The sequence below is a fragment of the Bombina bombina genome, chromosome 6 (assembly GCF_027579735.1).
Source record: "Bombina bombina isolate aBomBom1 chromosome 6, aBomBom1.pri, whole genome shotgun sequence".
In the NCBI taxonomy this organism is placed as follows: Eukaryota; Metazoa; Chordata; class Amphibia; order Anura; family Bombinatoridae; genus Bombina; species Bombina bombina.
This window is the reverse complement of record NC_069504.1, coordinates 814,846,220-814,867,274: the sequence shown is the minus strand read 5'-3', so window position 1 is coordinate 814,867,274 and position 21,055 is coordinate 814,846,220. Positions and strand designations below refer to the sequence as shown.

General features: G+C 39.7%; 1 protein-coding gene across 2 annotated transcripts in view; it reads left to right on the top strand.

Annotated features, from left to right (window-relative positions):
• The window catches only part of GTF2F1 (general transcription factor IIF subunit 1), a 78,003-nt gene extending 57,185 nt beyond the window's left edge, over positions 1-20,818 (top strand). The window contains exons 8-14 of one of the 2 annotated variants that reach the window (XM_053718177.1): positions 7,723-7,870; positions 10,282-10,340; positions 10,689-10,799; positions 11,162-11,235; positions 18,299-18,440; positions 19,226-19,349; positions 19,436-20,818. In XM_053718177.1, the coding sequence (XP_053574152.1) occupies positions 7,723-7,870; positions 10,282-10,340; positions 10,689-10,799; positions 11,162-11,235; positions 18,299-18,440; positions 19,226-19,349; positions 19,436-19,640 (863 nt within the window). In that variant the 3' untranslated portion in view covers positions 19,641-20,818. Of the gene's footprint in view, positions 1-7,722; positions 7,871-10,278; positions 10,341-10,688; positions 10,800-11,161; positions 11,236-18,298; positions 18,441-19,225; positions 19,350-19,435 lie in introns of both variants that reach the window. The other variant, XM_053718176.1, reaches the window with a different exon arrangement.
• The last annotated feature ends 237 nt before the right edge of the window (positions 20,819-21,055 follow it).

Below are 21,055 nucleotides of genomic sequence, written 5' to 3'. Positions count from 1 at the left end.
TCAGTGTGCGACGGACGATCACATGAAGAGGAGCCTCCACGCCGCTGAGGATCAACGCATTGGGGAAGCCAGCTCCGCTCCGCGCCGCCTTCGCTCCGGATGAAGATAACAGACCTTCTCCGCCGGACTTCAGGAACAGTGAATACCTTTTAGGCTTAGTTTTAGGATTTATTTTTATTTTTTAAAATTTTTTTTTTTTTTAAGATTAGGGATTTAATGGGCTGGAAAAGAGCTGATTACCCTTTTAGGGGAATGCCCATACAAATGGGGCAATGGGTAGTTTAGGTTTTTTTTTAGTGTTTTTTTTTATTTTGGTGGGTGGGTTTTTTTTTCTGTTAGGGGGGACTTAGTATTTTTTAAATGTAAAAGAGCTGTTTAACTTAGGGCAATGCTCTACAAATGCCCTTTTAAGGGCTATTGGTAGTTTAGTTTAGATAAGAGGGTGTTTTTTTATTTTGGGGGGGGCTTTTTTATTTCATAGGGATTAGGTTTATTTTTTAAATTTTTGATAATTTTGTTTATTTTTTTCTGTTATTTTAGAGTTTTTATTTTTTGTAATTTTAGAATATTATTTTTCGTAATTCAATGTTAGGTTTTATTATTTTAGTGTAATTTAGTTTTGGGATTAATTTAGGGGGTGTTAGGTTAGGGGGCTTAGTAATTAAATTAGTTATTTGCGTTGTGGGGGGTTGGCGGTTTAGGAGTTAATAGGTTAATTAAGTTTATTGCGATGTGGGGGGTTGGCGGTTTATGGGTTAATATTTTAATTATGTTTGCGGATTAGGGGTTAATTCCTTTATTATTTTGCGATGTGGGGTTGGCGGTTTCGGTGTCTGTTAATACTTTTTTTTTTATTATCATTTCTTGCGAGCGGTTATGTGTTGTTTCGTGAGGGCGGTTGCGTATTTTTTTTTTTTGGCTTCATTTGCCTACACTGCATCCATGTGGATTCCGAAAATGGCAGGGTGGTGAAACAATCCACCTGCGGTGGATTCTTTCACCACCCTGCCATTTTTGGAATCCACTGGGATGCAACTTTTCTGCATCCAGGTGGATTCTTTTGTGTATGTATGTATGTGGGTGTGTGTGTGTGAAGTCCATGAGCTAGTGACGTATGGGATATACAATCCTACCAGGAGGGGCAAAGTTTCCCAAACCTCAAAATGCCTATAAATACACCCCTCAACACACCCACAATTCAGTTTTACAAACTTTGCCTCCTATGGAGGTGATGAAGTAAGTTTGTGCTTGATTTCTATGATTTATTCTATAAGCTCTTCTAAGTATTTTGAAGCCCAATTCCTCTCAGAGTACAGTGTTTGTCAGAGGGATGTGAAGGGAGTATCGCCTATTGATTTTATGGTTTTCCTCGCGGGAAATCTTTTCAAAGGTTCTATGTTATCGGTCGTAGGGATTCATCTCCTACCTCCCTTTTCAGATCGACGATATACTCTTATATACCATTACCTCAGCTGATACTGTTTCAGTACTGGTTTGGCTATCTGCTATATGTGGATGGGTGTCTTTCGGTAAGTATGTTTTTCTTATTTAAGACACTCTCAGCTATGGTTTGGTGCTTTATATATTAATGTAAAGTTTTAAATATATGTATTTTACTTATATTTGCCATGAGTCAGGTGTTTCCTTTTGCAGACTGTCAGTTTCAGTTTGGGAAGCATGTTTAGGAAGTTATTTGTCTTACCTGGGGTATAGTCCTTTTTTCAAATTGACTGTTTTCTCTTTTAATTTTGTGGGCAAAATTAGGCTTGCGAGGGCGCAAAATGCTGTTTTTTTATTGCGTCATTCATGGCGCGAAGGCACGTCTTTGATGACGCAAGTTCGTCATTTCTGGCGTTTTAGTTGATGCCAGGGTTCCTTGCACGAGGTTGCGCCTGTGATGACGCAAGTTGCATCATTTCCTAATGTTGTTGGCGCCAAAAAATGTTTTCAACTTCCTTTTGTGTTGTGCGTCGTACTTGGCGCCAAAGTTTATTTTTTCACCCCACTTCGTATATGCCTCTTGCCTTCTATATGCTCAGAGGGCTATGCTGTTTGCATTCTTCACATTCCTGAAACTGGCATATAAGGAAATTGTCATTTTTGCTTTAATGTTTTTTCTTTTACATTTTGCAAGATGTCTCAATCTGATCCTGTCTCAGAAGCAACTGTTGCAAACCCTGCTGCCTAATCACAGTTCTACCAAAGCTAAGTGTATCTGTTATTTTTTAGCTGAGATTATATCTCCAGCTGTAGTATGTAACAGTTGTCATAAGGTTTTGCATGCAGAAAACGTTTCCATCAGTACTAGTACAGTTTCTGTTGTTCCTTTAACATCTAATGTACATGACATCCCTGTTGATCTGAAAAATTATATTGCTGATGTGATACAGAAGGCTTTGTCTGCTATTCCGCTTTCTAATAAACGTAAAAGGTCTTTTAAAACTTCACTTAAAATTGATGACATTTCTAATGACTGACAGCATACTGAAATAACTCTCATGAGGATCTCTCTGATTCAGAAGATCCTACCTCAGACATTGACACTCACAAATCTACTTATCTTTTCAAGATTGAGTATATTCGTTCCTTGTTAAAAGAAGTGTTGGTTACTTTAGATATTTAGATAGAAGTCTAGTCCTCTTGATATCAAAACTAGTAAACGTTTAAATTCTGTTTATAAACCTCCTGTCGTTACTCCTGAGGTTTTTCTAGTTCCTGATGCTATTTCTGATGTGATTACTAAGGAATGGGTTAAGCCTGGTACTTCTTTCATTCCTCCTCCTAGGGTTAAAAGGTTGTACCTTTTGCCAGCGGCTAGATTAGAGTTTTGGGAAAAGATCCCCAAAGTTAATGGGGCTATTTCTACTCTTGCCAAACGTACTACTATTCCTATGGAAGACGGTACTTCTTTTAAAGATCCTTTAGATGGGAAACTTAAATCTTATCTATGGAAAGCTTATTTATATTCTGGCTATCGTCTCAGGCCTGCCATTGCTATGGCTGATGTTGCGGCTGCATCAACCTTTTGGTTGGATAGCTTAGCGCAACAGAAAACAGATCATGATTTGTCTAGCATTGTTCGTTTGCTTCAACATGCTAATCATTTTATCTGTGATGCTATTTTTGATTATATCAAAATTGATGTTAAATCTATGTCTTTAGCTATTTTAGCTAGAAGAGCTTTATAGCTCAAATCTTGGAATGCTGACATGGTATCTGTCTAGATTACTATCTCTTTCTTACCAAGGTAAAAATTTATTTGGTTCTCAGTTGGATTCAATTATTTCAACTATCACTGGGGGGAAGGGAGTTTATTTGCCTCAGGATAAAAGATCTAAGGGTAAATGTAAAGCTTCTAATCGTTTTCGTTCCTTTCGACAGAATAAGGAACAGAAAACCAATCCTTCCCCTAAAGACTCTTGTTTCAATTAAAAACCTTCTTCAAGTTGGAATAAATACAAGCCTTTTAAGAAACCAAAGTCAGCCTCCAAGTCTGCATGAAGGTGCTGCACTCAATCCAGTTCAGCTGGTGGGGGGCAGATTGAAATTATTACAAGACATTAGGGCAGATTTTGTTCAAAATCAGTGGATTCAGAGTATTGTCTCTCAAGGGTATTGGATAGGATTCAGAGTAAGACCTCCTGTGAGAAGATTTTCTCTCTCTCTCACGTTCCAGCAAATCCAGTGAAGGCTCAGGCTTTTCTGAAGTGTGTTTCAGATCTAGAGCTTTCAGGGGTAATCATACCAGTTCCGTTTCAGGAACAGAGTCTGGGGTTTTATTCAAATCTATTCATTGTCCCAAAGAAAGAAAATTCATTCAGGCCAGTTCTGGATCTGAAGTTTTTAAATCGTTTTGTAAGAGTCCCAACTTTCAAGATGGTGACTATAAGGACTATTCTGCCTTTTGTTCAGCAAGGTCATTATATGTCCACGTTAGACTTACAGGATGCATTTCTTCACATTCCGATTCATCCATACCACTATTGGTTTCTGAGATTCTCTTTTCTAGACAAATATTACCAAGTTGTTGCTCTTCCATTTGGCCTAGTAACAGCTCCAAGGATCTTTTCCAAGGTTCTCGGTGCCCTTTTATCTGTAATCAGAGAACAGGGCATTGTGTTTCCTTATTTGGACGATATGTTGGTACTAGCTCAGTCTTTACATTTAGCCGAATCTCACACGAATCAACTAGTGTTGTTTCTTCAAAGACATGGTTGGAGGATCAATTTACCAAAGAGTTTATTGATTCCTCAGACAAGGGTCACCTTTTTAGGTTTCCAGATAGATTCAGTGTCGATGACTCTGTCCTTAACAGATGAGAGACGAATGAAATTGGTTTCAGCTTGTTGAAACCTTCAGTCTAAATCATTCCCTTCAGTGGCTATGTGCATGGAAGTTTTAGGTCTCATGAATGCAGTATCGGATGCGATCCCCTTTGCTCGTTTTCATATGAGACCTCTGCAGCTTTGTATGCTGACTCAATGGTGCAGGGATTATACTTGGATATCACATTCACAATTGATATACTTAAATCCTAACATTCAACTCTCTCTGACTTGGTGGTTAGACCATCATCGTTTAATTCAGGGGGTCTCTTTTGTTCGTCCTACGTGGAATGTGATCACTACAGACGCAAGTCTTTCAGGTTGGGGAGCTGTCTGGGGATCTCTGACAGCACAAGGGGTTTGGAAACCTCAAGAGGCAAGGTTACCAATCAATATTTTAGAACTCCGTGCTATTTTCAGGGCTATTCAGGTTTGGCCTCTGTTAAAGAGAGAACAATTCATTTGTTTTCAGACAATATCACAACTGTGGCATATGTCAATCATCAGGGTGGGACTCAGTCTCCTAGCTATGAAAGAAGTAACTTGGATACTTTCTTGAGAGGAATCCAGCTCTTGTCTAATTTCTGCGGGGCATATCCCAGGTGTAGACAATTGGGAAGCGGATTATCTCAGCCGTCAGACCTTACATCCGGGGGAGTGGTCTCTCCATCCAGATGTATTTTGTCAGATTGTATAGATGTGGGGTCTTCCAGAAATAGATCTGATGGCTTCTCATCTAAACAAGAAACTTCCCAGGTACCTGTCCAGGTCCATGGATACTCAGGCGGAGATTGTGGATGCTTTAGCAGTTCCTTGGTTTTTCCAACCTGCTTATATCTTCCCGCCTCTAGTTCCTCTTCCAAGAGTTAGATCCAAGATCATTATGGAACAGTCGTATGTGTTTCTGATAGCACCAGCGTGGCCTCACAGGTTTTGGTATGCAGATCTTGTTCGGATGTCCAGTTGCCAGCCTTGGCCACTTCCTCATAACTGCCGAAGCGCGTAAGCTTGTACACCATGGAAGGGCTGTTACTTTTGTGACCTGTTTTACTGGATGAAATAAAAGCTGTAACCACTTTACAATTGCGACTCCATCATCTTTTTACTCAGCCACTTCCTCTAAGACCAGACCTTCTGTCTCAAGGGCCATTTTCCATCAGGATCTCAAATCGTTAAATTTGAAGGTATGGGAATTGAACGCTTAGTCATAGAGGTTTCTCTGACTCGGTGATTAATACAATGCTACAGGCTCGTAAGTCTGTTTCAAAGAAAATGTATTATCGAGTTTGGAAGACCTGCATTTCATGGTGTTCTTCTCATAAATTCTCCGGGCATTCTTTTAGAATTCCTAGAATTTTACAGTTTCTTCAGGATGATTTGGATAAAGGTTTGTCTGCAAGTACTTTGAATTGACCATCTCTGCTCTTTCTGTTTTATTTCATAGAAAGATTGCTAAGCTTCCTGATATTCACTGTTTTGTTCAGGCTTTGGTTCATATCAAGCCTGTTATTAAAATCAATCTCTCCTCCTTGGAGTCTTAATTTGGTTTTGAAGACTTTGCAGGCTCCTCCTTTTGAGCCTATGCATTCTTTGGATATTAAACTACTTTCTTGGAAAGTGTTTCTTTTGGCTATCTCTTCAGCTAGAAGAGTTTCCGAATTGTCTGCTCTCTCCTGTAAGTCTCCTTTTCTGATTTTTCATCAGGATAAGGCTGTTTTGCGCACTTCGTTTAAATTTCTTCCTAAGGTTGTGAATTCTAACATTAGTAGAGAAATTGTTGTTCCTTCCTTGTGTCCTAATTCCAAGAATACTCTTGAAAGATCTTTGCATTCTTTGGATGTTGTAAGAGCTTTGAAATATTATGTTGAAGCTACTAAAGATTTCAGGAAGACTTCTAGTCTATTTGTTGTCTTCTCTGGTTCTAGGAAAGGTCAGAAAGCTTCTGCCATTTCTTTGGCATCTTGGTTAAAGCTTTTGATTCATAAGGCTTATTTGGAGGCGGGACAATCCCCACCTCTGAGGATTACAGCTCATTCTACTAGATCAGTCTCCACTTTTTGGGCTTTTAAGAATGAAGCTTCAGTTGATCAGATTTGCAAAGCAGCAACTTGGTCTTCTTTGCATACATTTAGTTTGTTTTAATTTTTTTTCTTTCAATTTATGAGAAAAACTTATTTTTTTGTGGATTTAATTTTTTCACCGGAAAATGGCTGTTGTTATTTCATCCCTCCCTTTCTAGTGACTTCTGTGGACTTCCACATCTTGGGTATTTCTATCTCATACGTCACTAGCTCTTGGACTCTTGCCAATTACATGAAAGAAAACATAATTTATGTAAGAACTTACCTGATAAATTAATTTCTTTCATATTGGCAAGAGTCCATGAGACCCACCCTTTTTTTGGTGGTTATGATTTTTTGTATAAAAGCACAATTATATTTCCAGTTCCTCTTTTTTGTATGATTTTTTTGACTCCTTATTTTATCACCCCACTACTTGGCTATTCATTAAACTGAATTGTGGGTGTGGTGAAGGGTGTATTTATAGGCATTTTGAGGTTTGGAAAACTTTGCCCCTCCTGGTAGGATTGTATATCCCATACGTCACTAGCTCATGAACTCTTGCCAGTATGAGAAAAATTAATTTATCAGGTAAGTTCTTACATAAATTATGTTTTATCATGAATTTTTGCTTTTTTCTCTTGGTATTCTTAGTTTAAAGCTAAACCTGTGTATATGCTAATTTATTAGCCTTTGAAGGCCTTCTCTTATGTGTGCCATATAGATAACAACAATGTGCTCACGCCCGTGGAGTTACCTAGGAGTCAGCATTGATTGGCTAGAATGTAAGTCTGTTAAAAGGGGCAGCCTGCAGATGCTTAGATAACAGGGTAATCAGAGAGGTAAAAAGTGTATTAATATAAACAGTGTTGGTTTTGCAAAACTGGGGAATGGGTAATAAAGGGATTATCTACCTTTTTAAACAATACAAATTCTGGTGTATACTGTCCCTTACATGGCCTGTCAGAATACAGCATAAACCCTTTAAGCTAATGATGTGAGGTTATTGTGTGATGGTATTAAATATATCATATGGTCTTTTTTTTCTAAGAAGTGCAACATATCTCCAAACTAAATAGTGAATACACTTGGTTAGTCTTTCTATGGAGTTATTTTCTTCATTAATGTAAATTTGAACAACATATATATTTAACTAGGAGGGGGGCTTTGTAGATAGGTAACATGAAAGAAGGAATAAGACATGTAAAGTAAAAGAGAGTGAAGATGGTTGGATTAAAAACCATTAAAAGGATATTGGAGATCAATGTATTGATATTTCCGAGGATGATAAGATAACAATGATGATCCCACTTATTCTCGTTTATGAACTTCTACAGGAGAGGGCAAGACAAAGCAACAGAAAAAGGCTCCTGCCCGAGGAGGAAAAAAAAAGAAGAAGAAACAATCTGATGATGAGGCTTTTGAAGACAGTGACGATGGTGACTTTGAGGGACAAGAAGTTGATTATATGTCTGATGAGAGCAGGTGAGTAAATGAATAGGACTAAAAACTATGAGATTAAACAAATATACGTGCTTTGTAGTCTATAAGGGAAGGAATATTTGTAAATGGAATATACATTTTTCATGCAAGCAGAACCTACTGGATTATTAGTGATCATATTCTAGACCAGGGTTCGGCAAGTTAATTTCAAACTCCGACCCCAAGAATCTAGAGAAGTAATTGATGAAATGTGTGATAAGGGACCAAAGTAATTTTGCATAGATATTTATGGTAGTAAATTTTACAGAACAGCTCTAAGGTTGTGAGCAGTACATATGGTTAACATGTTCTGTATACTTAAGAGTTTTTTTTAATTCTTAACATGCCAGGGAAGTTGTGCTATTTTCCATGTGACATTCTGGAATACATATTGATTTAAATGAATAGTCTAACAAAATTAAACTTTCATTATTCAGATAGAACATGCAGTTTTAAGCAATTTTCTAATTTACTCCTATTATCAATTTTTCTTTTGTTTTCTTGGTATCTTTATTTGATAAAGCAAGAATGTAAGCCTAGGAGCCAGCCCATTTTTGGTTCAGCACCTGGGTAGCACTTTTTGATTGGTGTCTAAATGAAGCCACCAATCATCAAGCGCTACACAGGTGCTGAACCAAAAATGGGCCGACTCCTAAGCTTACATTCAAATAAAGATATCAAGAGAACGAAGGAGAAATTATACTAGATGGGCCGAATTATCAAGCTCCGAATGGAGCTTGATGCCCCTGTTTCCGCAGGAGTGAGCTACATTGAGTATAATGGCGCGATCGGGCCGGGCTGTGACTAGTCAGCTGCCCAGATGCGCTTAGACAAAGAGCCAGACCCGCTCAGAAAAATTCTTTATTTAAAATAAAATATGCCTGCAATACTTTAAAGTATAAAGTTAGCCTAAGATAATGTAATATAAGAATTCTATTACATTATTTTTTATGTTTACTGCCCCTTTAAGAAGCAACGGTCTTAAGACCGCTGCTCCATAAATGGTCCGCTACCTCTGAGGCTGCAGTCTGCAGTCCGCCCAATCCTATATGATCGGGCTGATTGAAATCCCAGCTAGCGGCCGATTGGCCGCAAATCTGCAGGGGGAGGCATTGCACAAGCAGTTCTGGGGAACTGCTTGTGCAATGTTAAATGCCGACAGCATATGCTGTCGGCATTCAGAGATGTCTGTCGGACAGCGTATCATGTCGGACAGACATTGATAAATCGGCCCCTCGAAGTAAATTAGAAAGTTGCTTAAAATTGCCAGCTCTATCTGAATCATGAAAGCTTAATTTTGACTAGACTATTCCTTTAATGTGATCTTCACATATATAATGTCACTGAAATATATATAATTCAGTACAAAATATATGAAACGTTTTGATTGTATAAGTATTATAGATAATAAATTTAAAATGTTTTGACAATGTTAGGTTAACTTTTATTTAATGCAAAACCATAAATGTTTATATAATCTTTTGTATTAATTAGAGGTTCTCTTGTTTAATGGACCTTTTTAAATAAGCTATGATACAGACATCTGCATTCAGAAATCATATAATTAGTGCGGTTTAAGCGTCATGTAGTCTCGCACTAAATACTCCTGCTTTTTGATAATATAAACCTAATGTAGTCCAAGGAACTTTTCAAACTGTTCTGAAAAAAATCCCAATTTTTCAACTCTTTCTAGAGCACAGCTATACTATAAAAAGTACAATATTTTACAACCATGACTGTGCCTACAGTCAGATGTCCACCAAAATTGAGTGTCCAATCAAGGAGGTCAGGGAAATATTTCAAAATGCTAATGTCAACTCTCATATAGCTACAGAGTTATACGTCCAGCAGGGGAAACTGCACTTCTGCACAGTCCACAAGGCTGGGCTACAGGAAATAGCTATTTGTGAAAGAGAATATATCTCAACTTTTTTAAGAAGACAATGATCCTAAACACACAGCCAAGCCTACTCTGCAGTAATTTGCATACAATAAACTGTTAGTTCTAGAATGGCCCAGCCAAAGTCCAGCCAGAACACATTAGCGAATTTGTGTATAAGTTTGTATGGACTTACTCAAATTGAGAATAATTTCTGCCAAAGGTGGTTCTACAGAGTGTTCAGCTTAATCTATTGAATACTTGCTTACCTAACAGACTTTGTTATGTTTAGATTTTGTTTCACAATAAGTACAACTTTTGTACATTGATATTGGTGGGTTATGTGATAGTGATCAAAAAGTAGATGATTTCAATTACCCTACTTTATTCCAGTTTGTAACATAACATTTCCAAATTTCCTTGGTGGGGGGCAAATAATTATGGAGTCGACTGTAGATATGTAAATTGACTAACCTGTTGGTCCTTTATGGAAAAAAAGATAATAATCACACCTATGTACTTTCAATTTCAGTAGCTCAGCTGACGAGTTACCTGGGAAACCTAAACCTACCAAAGAGGAGGATGTTCCTAAAGGTAGCAAACATTTCCCTAATTGCTCAGCCTTTTATACTCCCTTTTCTGTTTCCATCAAAATGTCCATTTGCACCTGTCTTCCCATTGTGTCTTTCATTCTTTGCCTCAATTTTTTCATGTTTCCACATTTGTTTCTTTTATCCACTTCCCTTGAATCCCTTTTTCATATGTTTAACAATACACACATAGCACCATTAACAAATCACTTTTAATAATTATTGTGCATGTTGTTGGGTTCATGTCCGAAGATGGATATTTCTTCACTAGGTTAATAAGTCATTAAATAGGTGACCTGATACCAACTAAGTAATGGTTTTGAATGTATTTCTGTCTTGTGTTCCCCATCAGGAATAGATGAGGGAAGTGAGAGCAGTGAGGAGAGTGAGGAGGAGAAGGTGGAAGAAGAGGAGGATGAGGAGAAGAAGGTCCCAACTCCACAGGAGAAGAAGAGAAAGAGAGGTGAGTGAAGAGTCAGAACACAGTGAAAGCTTCACTTTGCAGCTTGAAGGAATACACTTTAGACATGTGGATTTGGATCCTTTATTAAGTATGCACTATTCGGCTCTTTTCCGAGCTGGATTGATTCTTGTGCAAGATCTGGATTTGCACAGATCTTAACGTGGTGATCTTGCACAAGAATCAATCCGGCTCTGAAAAGAGCCGAATAGTGCATACTTTCGCATTTGGATTCTAACAAAGGATCCGAATGGACATGTCTAATACACTTTATTTCTGAAAAATTTAGCTTATTTTTCTTATAACCTCTAATTTTATTGCTCTCCATTGGGTTTTCTCACTTTCTTCCATCTTTTTCCTTTCAGACAGTAGTGATGAGTCAGACACTTCAGAGGACAGCGATATAGACAAGGAAGCGTCTTCTGCTCTCTTCATGCAGGTAACAAGGGAGCATATGGGTGGGAACAATGAGGAACTTAATACTTTTATAATTTATAATGTAAATTGTATTTTTTGTTGTTGTTTTTACTTTTTTATTTCACGATTGACTGAAATTTACACTAAATATGGTCTTTTTAAACTCCTTTGGTAATCATTGATTCCTATTATAGACAACTATTAATCAGGATGATTAATCCTATACAATATAAAAATGTAGCATTGTATCTCACTTCCACTATAAATAGTATACATCTTTAGACTTAGTGAGGTGGGTAAGTATATGCCATTTAGTGTGTTAATTCACTGGGCCTAAAAGAAGCCACATTTGCAATTTTTGTATCACATTGCTAGTTTTAAATAGACTTTAGTGATATGCAGAGCGTGCTCCTCTATTTGTATTTGCTCAGGGAAAAGATCTATGAGCCCTGATACCAGTAACAAACCAAGATCAGGCAGATGTTTGTTGCTCAGACATTATCTATGACGAGCACTTGATAGATATAATAAGAGATTCATCGTTAAAAGGAGGGATCTCTGTTATCAAATGTAACATGACTTGAGCTCACTGGGCCTATCATGACTAGATGATCTTTACTAAACAAAAAGTGACTATTAAATACTGATAAGTTATAAGCTAATATTGCTGCAGGTATGTTTTCACTGAAAACTAAGCATGAGTAACAACAAGAAATTAAATCCATAAAAATTGTTCCTATGTAACAGCTATGGTTCCGTAGAAAAAGACTACAATTTCCAAAATCCCATGCAACCTGGTTAACATGTAACACATGCAGCAGCCATTCAGCAAACTGTACTGTACTGACTTCTTTTTAATGTTAGTTAGATTAGTATTACAACTATATTAAAACATTTTTTTCTCCAACATAGGTGTGTCCGGTCCACGGCGTCATCCTTACTTGTGGGATATTCTCTTCCCCAACAGGAAATGGCAAAGAGCCCAGCAAAGCTGGTCACATGATCCCTCCTAGGCTCCGCCTACCCCAGTCATTCTCTTTGCCGTTGTACAGGCAACATCTCCACGGAGATGGCTTAGAGTTTTTTAGTGTTTAACTGTAGTTTTTATTATTCAATCAAGAGTTTGTTATTTTAAAATAGTGCTGGTATGTACTATTTACTCAGAAACAGAAAAGAGATGAAGATTTCTGTTTGTATGAGGAAAATGATTTTAGCACCGTAACTAAAATCCATGGCTGTTCCACACAGGACTGTTGAGAGCAATTAACTTCAGTTGGGGGAACAGTGTGCAGTCTCTTGCTGCTTGAGGTATGACACATTCTAACAAGACGATGTAATGCTGGAAGCTGTCATTTTTTCCCTATGGGATCCGGTAAGCCATGTTTATTACGATGGTAAATAAGGGCTTCACAAGGGCTTATTAAGACTGTAGACTTTTCTGGGCTAAATCGATTCAGTTTTAAAACATATTTAGCCCTGAGGAATCATTTTATTTGGGTTTATTGATATTATAATATCGGCAGGCACTGTATTAGACACCTTATTTCTCTGGGGCTTTCCCAAAGCATAAGCAGAGCCTCATTTTCGCGCCGGTGTGGCGCACTTGTTTTTGAGAGGCATGGCATGCAGTCGCATGTGAGAGGAGCTCTGATACTTAGAAAAGACTTTCTGAAGGCGTCATTTGGTATCGTATTCCCCTTTGGGTTTGGTTGGGTCTCAGCAAAGCAGATACCAGGGACTGTAAAGGGGTTAAAGTGTTAAAACGGCTCCGGTTCCGTTATTTTAAGGGTTAAAGCTTCCAAATTTGGTGTGCAATACTTTTAAGGCTTTAAGACACTGTGGTGAAAATTTGGTGAATTTTGTACAATTCCTTCATGTTTTTTCGCAATTGCAGTAATAAAGTGTGTTCAGTTTAAAATTTAAAGTGACAGTAACGGTTTTATTTTAAAACGTTTTTTGTACTTTCTTATCAAGTTTATGCCTGTTTAACATGTCTGAACTACCAGATAGACTGTGTTCTGAATGTGGGGAAGCCAGAATTCCTGTTCATTTAAATAAATGTGATTTATGTGATAATGACAATGATGCCCAAGATGATTCCTCAAGTGAGGGGAGTAAGCATGGTACTGCATCATTCCCTCCTTCGTCTACACGAGTTTTGCCCACTCAGGAGGCCCCTAGTACATCTAGCGCGCCAATACTCCTTACTATGCAACAATTAACGGCTGTAATGGATAATTCTGTCAAAAACATTTTAGCCAAAATGAACCCTTGTCAGCGTAAGCGTGGCTGCTCTGTTTTAGTTACTGAAGAGCATGACGACGCTGATATTAATATCTCTGAAGGGCCCCTAACCCAATCTGAGGGGGCCAGGGAGGTTTTGTCTGAGGGAGAAATTACTGATTCAGGGAACATTTCTCAACAGGCTGAACCAGATGTAATTGCATTTAAATTTAAGTTGGAACATCTCCGCATTCTGCTTAAGGAGGTATTATCCACTCTGGATGATTGTGAAAAGTTGGTCATCCCAGAGAAACTATGTAAAATGGACAAGTTCCTAGAGGTGCCGGAGCTCCCAGAAGCTTTTCCTATACCCAAGCGGGTGGCGGACATTGTTAATAAAGAATGGGAAAGGCCCGGTATTCCTTTCGTCCCTCCCCCCATATTTAAAAAATTGTTTCCTATGGTCGACCCCAGAAAGGACTTATGGCAGACAGTCCCCAAGGTCGAGGGAGCGGTTTCTACTTTAAACAAACGCACCACTATACCCATAGAGGATAGTTGTGTTTTCAAAGATCCTATGGATAAAAAATTAGAAGGTTTGCTTAAAAAGATGTTTGTTCAGCAGGGTTACCTTCTACAACCAATTTCATGCATTGTCCCTGTCACTACAGCCGCATGTTTCTGGTTTGATGAACTGATAAAGGCACTCGATAGTGATTCTCCTCCTTATGAGGAGATTATGGACAGAATCAATGCTCTCAAATTGGCTAATTCTTTCACCCTAGACGCCACTTTGCAATTGGCTAGGTTAGCGGCTAAGAATTCTGGGTTTGCTATTGTGGCGCGCAGAGCGCTTTGGTTGAAATCTTGGTCGGCTGACGCGTCTTCCAAGAACAAGCTACTAAACATTCCTTTCAAGGGGAAAACGCTGTTTGGCCCTGACTTGAAAGAGATTATCTCGGATATCACTGGGGGTAAGGGCCACGCCCTTCCTCAGGATCGGCCTTTCAAGGCGAAAAATAGACCTAATTTTCGTCCCTTTCGTAAAAACGGACCAGCCCAAAGTGCTACGTCCTCTAAGCAAGAGGGTAATACTTCTCAAGCCAAGCCAGCTTGGAGACCAATGCAAGGCTGGAACAAGGGAAAGCAGGCCAAGAAGCCTGCCACTGCTACCAAGACAGCATGAAATATTGGCCCCCGATCCGGGACCGGATCTGGTGGGGGGCAGACTCTCTCTCTTCGCTCAGGCTTGGGCAAGAGATGTTCTGGATCCTTGGGCGCTAGAAATAGTCTCCCAGGGTTATCTTCTGGAATTCAAGGGACTTCCCCCAAGGGGGAGGTTCCACAGGTCTCAGTTGTCTTCAGACCACATAAAAGGACAGGCGTTCTTACATTGTGTAGAAGACCTGTTAAAAATGGGAGTGATTCATCCTGTTCCACTAAGAGAACAAGGGATGGGGTTCTACTCCAATCTGTTCATAGTTCCCAAAAAAGAGGGAACGTTCAGACCAATCTTAGATCTCAAGATCTTAAACAAGTTTCTCAAGGTTCCATCTTTCAAGATGGAAACCATTCGAACTATTCTTCCTTCCATCCAGGAGGGTCAATTCATGACCACGGTGGATTTAAAGGATGCGTATCTACATATTCCTATCCACAAGGAACATCATCGGTTCCTAAGGTTTGCATTCCTGGACAAACATTACCAGTTCGTGGCGCTTCCTTTCGGATTAGCCACTGCTCCAAGGATTTTCACAAAGGTACTAGGCTCTCTTCTAGCGGTGCTAAGACCAAGGGGCATTGCAGTGGTACCTTACCTGGACGACATTCTGATTCAAGCGTCGTCCCTTCCTCAAGCAAAGGCTCACACGGACATTGTCCTGGCCTTTCTCAGATCTCACGGCTGGAAAGTGAACGTGGAAAAGAGTTCTCTATCCCCGTCAACAAGGGTTCCCTTCTTGGGAACAATTATAGACTCTTTAGAAATGAGGATCTTTCTTACAGAGGCCAGAAAAACAAAACTTCTAGACTCTTGTCGGATACTTCATTCCGTTCCTCTTCCTTCCATAGCTCAGTGCATGGAAGTGATCGGGTTGATGGTAGCGGCGATGGACATAGTTCCTTTTGCGCGCATTCATCTAAGACCATTACAACTGTGCATGCTCAGTCAGTGGAATGGGGATTATACAGACTTGTCTCCGAAGATACAAGTAAATCAGAGGACCAGAGACTCACTCCGTTGGTGGCTGTCCCTGGACAATCTGTCTCAAGGGATGACGTTCCGCAGACCAGAGTGGGTCATTGTCACGACCGACGCCAGCCTGATGGGCTGGGGCGCGGTCTGGGGATCCCTGAAAGCTCAGGGTCTTTGGTCTCGGGAAGAATCTCTTCTCCCGATAAATATTCTGGAACTGAGAGCGATATTCAATGCTCTCAAGGCCTGGCCTCGGCTAGCGAGGACCAAGTTCATACGGTTTCAATCAGACAACATGACAACTGTTGCGTACATCAACCATCAGGGGGGAACAAGGAGTTCCCTAGCGATGGAAGAAGTGACCAAAATCATTCTATGGGCGGAGTCTCACTCCTGCCATCTGTCTGCTATCCACATCCCAGGAGTGGAAAATTGGGAAGCGGATTTTCTGAGTCGTCAGACATTGCATCCGGGGGAGTGGGAACTCCATCCGGAAATCTTTGCCCAAGTCACTCACCTGTGGGGCATTCCAGACATGGATCTGATGGCCTCTCGTCAGAACTTCAAAGTTCCTTGCTACGGGGCCAGATCCAGGGATCCCAAGGCGGCTCTAGTGGATGCACTAGTAGCACCTTGGACCTTCAAACTAGCTTATGTGTTCCCGCCATTTCCTCTCATCCCCAGGCTGGTAGCCAGGATCAATCAGGAGAGGGCGTCGGTGATCTGGATAGCTCCTGCGTGGCCACGCAGGACTTGGTATGCAGATCTGGTGAATATGTCATCGGCTCCACCTTGGAAGCTACCTTTGAGACGAGACCTTCTTGTTCAGGGTCCGTTCGAACATCCGAATCTGGTTTCACTCCAGCTGACTGCTTGGAGATTGAACGCTTGATTTTATCGAAGCGAGGATTCTCAGATTCTGTTATCGATACTCTTGTTCAGGCCAGAAAGCCTGTAACTAGAAAGATTTACCACAAAATTTGGAAAAAATATATCTGTTGGTGTGAATCTAAAGGATTCCCTTGGGACAAGGTTAAGATTCCTAGGATTCTATCCTTCCTTCAAGAAGGATTGGAAAAAGGATTATCTGCTAGTTCCCTGAAGGGACAGATTTCTGCCTTGTCGGTATTACTTCACAAAAAGCTGGCAGCTGTGCCAGATGTTCAAGCCTTTGTTCAGGCTCTGGTTAGAATCAAGCCTGTTTACAAACCTTTGACTCCTCCTTGGAGTCTCAATTTAGTTCTTTCAGTTCTTCAGGGGGTTCCGTTTGAACCCTTACATTCCGTTGATATTAAGTTATTATCTTGGAAAGTTTTGTTTTTAGTTGCGATTTCTTCTGCTAGAAGAGTCTCAGAATTATCTGCTCTGCAGTGTTCTCCTCCTTATCTGGTGTTCCATGCAGATAAGGTGGTTTTACGTACTAAACCTGGTTTTCTTCCAAAAGTTGTTTCTAACAAAAACATTAACCAGGAGATTATCGTACCTTCTCTGTGTCCAAAACCAGTTTCAAAGAAGGAACGTTTGTTGCACAATTTGGACGTTGTTCGCGCTCTAAAATTCTATTTAGATGCTACAAAGGATTTTAGACAAACATCTTCCTTGTTTGTTGTTTATTCAGGTAAAAGGAGAGGTCAAAAAGCAACTTCTACCTCTCTCTCTTTTTGGATTAAAAGCATCATCAGATTGGCTTACGAGACTGCCGGACGGCAGCCTCCCGAAAGGATCACAGCTCATTCCACTAGGGCTGTGGCTTCCACATGGGCCTTCAAGAACGAGGCTTCTGTTGATCAGATATGTAGGGCAGCGACTTGGTCTTCACTGCACACTTTTACCAAATTTTACAAGTTTGATACTTTTGCTTCTTCTGAGGCTATTTTTGGGAGAAAGGTTTTGCAAGCCGTGGTGCCTTCCATTTAGGTGACCTGATTTGCTCCCTCCCTTCATCCGTGTCCTAAAGCTTTGGTATTGGTTCCCACAAGTAAGGATGACGCCGTGGACCGGACACACCTATGTTGGAGAAAACAGAATTTATGTTTACCTGATAAATTTCTTTCTCCAACGGTGTGTCCGGTCCACGGCCCGCCCTGGTTTTTTAATCAGGTCTGATAATTTATTTTCTTTAACTACAGTCACCACGGTACCATATGGTTTCTCCTATGCAAATATTCCTCCTTAACGTCGGTCGAATGACTGGGGTAGGCGGAGCCTAGGAGGGATCATGTGACCAGCTTTGCTGGGCTCTTTGCCATTTCCTGTTGGGGAAGAGAATATCCCACAAGTAAGGATGACGCCGTGGACCGGACACACCGTTGGAGAAAGAAATTTATCAGGTAAACATAAATTCTGTTTTTTTAAATATATTGGCAAGAAGGAGAAATTCTGGAGTATTTAACATTGTAGTGTTGTTGTGAAGCTGCCCTGTCGGGTTCAGACGATAAATTCATCTAATGAATAAAGAAACAACTACTTGAATTTTATCTCTTACATTGAAAGAAGACCACACATACATAAAATGTTTGATTTGACTGAAAAAAGAACGGTCTTGTAGCCTTTTAAAATTGCTTTATTAATGTACGGTTTCTTGTGCTGCATTCATAATGCATGTGAATGTAATTTGCCTTTTGTTAGATCATTTCAATTTTACCTTCTCATCTTTTCATTTTTGCAGAAAAAGAAGACTCCTCCTAAGAAGGAAAAGAAAGGAGGCTCCAATTGCAGCTCTCGGGGAAACAGCCGGCCTGGAACCCCCACTCCGGATGCTGGGAACACATCTAACACATTAAAAGCAGCCGCAAGCAAACTAGAACAAGGTAGTAGAAAGAAATAGTATGATCTGAACTCTTCTCAGTGCGTTATTTCTCACTGTTGCACAGTCACCAGTTTTTTTCGGATGATTGAATCCTCATCTGCAGCAGATAGTTGTTTGTAGCATGTTAGCTTAGTATGTCATGGTTGGTGCTGAGTGCATGGCCTACTGTGAGAAGAGTCAGATTATTAAGGGCTACGGTTAATGAATTATTAGAGATGGACTGCTCAATGTAGGAGAAATAAAATAATGAGTCTAAAAAGATTTGAATGCTGTTGGGAATATATGATTATACTTATTTGGAGTATTTGGTTATGAGAGACCAGTAGGTACAGTGGAGCTGAATGTTAGTGAGTATAAAGAGGAAATGAGGTGTTGAAATGAGACTGAGAACAACAGTGGTAAAATATCAGTTAAAGATAGTGAGTGGGAGAATCTGTTGTGAAAAGCAATGGGAGCAATTTGAAGAAGCTTTGACACTCCAGGTGCTGTAGCACTGTCAACAGTGATACTGAAATCTCTATGAATGAGAGTAGAGTTGTCACAGAAGGTAAAATAGTGTAACATTGTGGCAAAGTTATACAAGGAATTGTCGGAGTGTCCATGGGACCTGATAGTATAAAGAGAGAATTTGGACCCAGTACAGGGTTTAGACTATGAAGTTATCTTGTTTTACATTAGATTTGATCAAAGGGATCCTTTATTTAGTCAAGCACAGTGTTTTGCCAGCTTTAATGGGAAAAAAATATTTTGTTTCATATATTGCCTATCTCCTTTTTTTGTTTTTAGGTAAACGTGGAGCACTCCCCAGCACGCCAGCTGCAAAACGTTTAAAGATGGACTCTGGACCCCAGACAACATCTGGCAAATCTACTCCTCAACCACAATCTGGAAAGTCCACCCCAAGCAGCGGGTAAGAGGGTGTGACATGCATAGTTCTGTGACTAATGTACTGCTGTATGAATGTGTAACTTACACGTTTGTCTGTTACCCATACAGGGACATCCAGTTAACAGAGGAGGCTGTGCGCCGATATCTCACTCGCAAGCCGATGACTACTAAAGATCTTCTTAAAAAGTTCCAGACCAAGAAAACGGGTCTGAGTAGTGAACAGACGGTGAATGTGCTAGCGCAGATCCTGAAGAGACTCAACCCTGACCGGAAGATTGTGCACGACAAAATGCATTTTTACCTAAAGGAATAGCCAACCATGTGTGAGTGTATTTGTGTGTGTGTGATATACACTGTGTCCTGCCAATATAGCAACATACATGGAAACTATTCCACAATATCAAATTATATAGAGACAATGCATGGAATAAAAAATCATTTGTAAATGCTTTGTCCTAAGTATTGAGTAAATTCTGACTTTATAATATTGTGGTGGGTTAATATGTATGTTGATATATGCCCAATGTGTAATTATTGGTTTTCTTATGTTGCAAACACTTACACACTTGACCACATTGCAGTGCTAAAAAACCCCATAATAATCTCCCTTAAAAGGACAGTAAAGTCAAATTTAAATTTGAATGATTTAAATAGAGCATGGAATTTAAAGTAACTTTCCAGTGTACTTCCGTTATCAAATTTGCTTCATTCTCTTGGTATTCTTTGTTGAATAGTAAATCTAGGTAAACTCAGGAGCAGCAATGCACTACTGGAAGTTAGCTGAACACTTCAGGTGAGCTAACCACACGAAGCATCTATGTACAGCCACCAATCGCCACCAAGCTACCGGTAATTTGTTGCTGCTTCTGAGCCTACCCAGTTATGCCCTTCATCAAGGGACACCAAGAGAACAAACTAAATTTCATAACAGAAGTGTTCTGGAACGATGTTTAAAATGACATGTCCCATCTGAACCAGGATATTTTACTGTCCCTTTTAACCAAATGCAAATTCACTCAATGGGCCTTTTCACAGTAAGGCAAGGTTACTTGCCAGTGGAGTGAATCAGTCTACTACAGTGATGTCGAACCTTGGCACAACTCCAGATGTTTCAGAACTACATTTCCCAAGATGCTTAGGCACTCTGAACTCCAGTCGAGCATCATGGGAAATGTAGTTCTGAAACATCTGGAGTGCCAAGGTTAGCTATCACTGGTGTACTACATTGCTCACAGGCACTAATTACCCCATCCAAGGGGTTGGTTAAATCGCCTTGTTTAACTTGACAAAAACACCTGCACAATAAATTTCCATGGTTTACAGTGGGCACAGTTTAATGGAGGATATGTAGTTTGCCTGGCACAGTGTGCATGTTGAGAGACAAATGTGTGACTGGTAGTGTAATGTGGCAGTGGGGGTTATTTTTGTACAGTATTAGAAACAAAATACCTGTATAGTAAGTGTGATAATAAAACATTTTTTTTTTTACTATGTAATGTTCATCATCTTTATTTTGCACCATATAAAATCATGCCACTCCCGATAGTTATACTGTGTGCGTTTACCAAATACAGGTAACGCCACTCTCTGCTGTACATTTCTTACACTTATGCAACACCAGATGCCCATTCTGTTTTACCCTTTAAAGAGGCATCAGAAAAGATTTGTTTAGATTCATATAGATCCAGCTATTTAGATATAGGCATACAGGTAACATGCATAGTATTT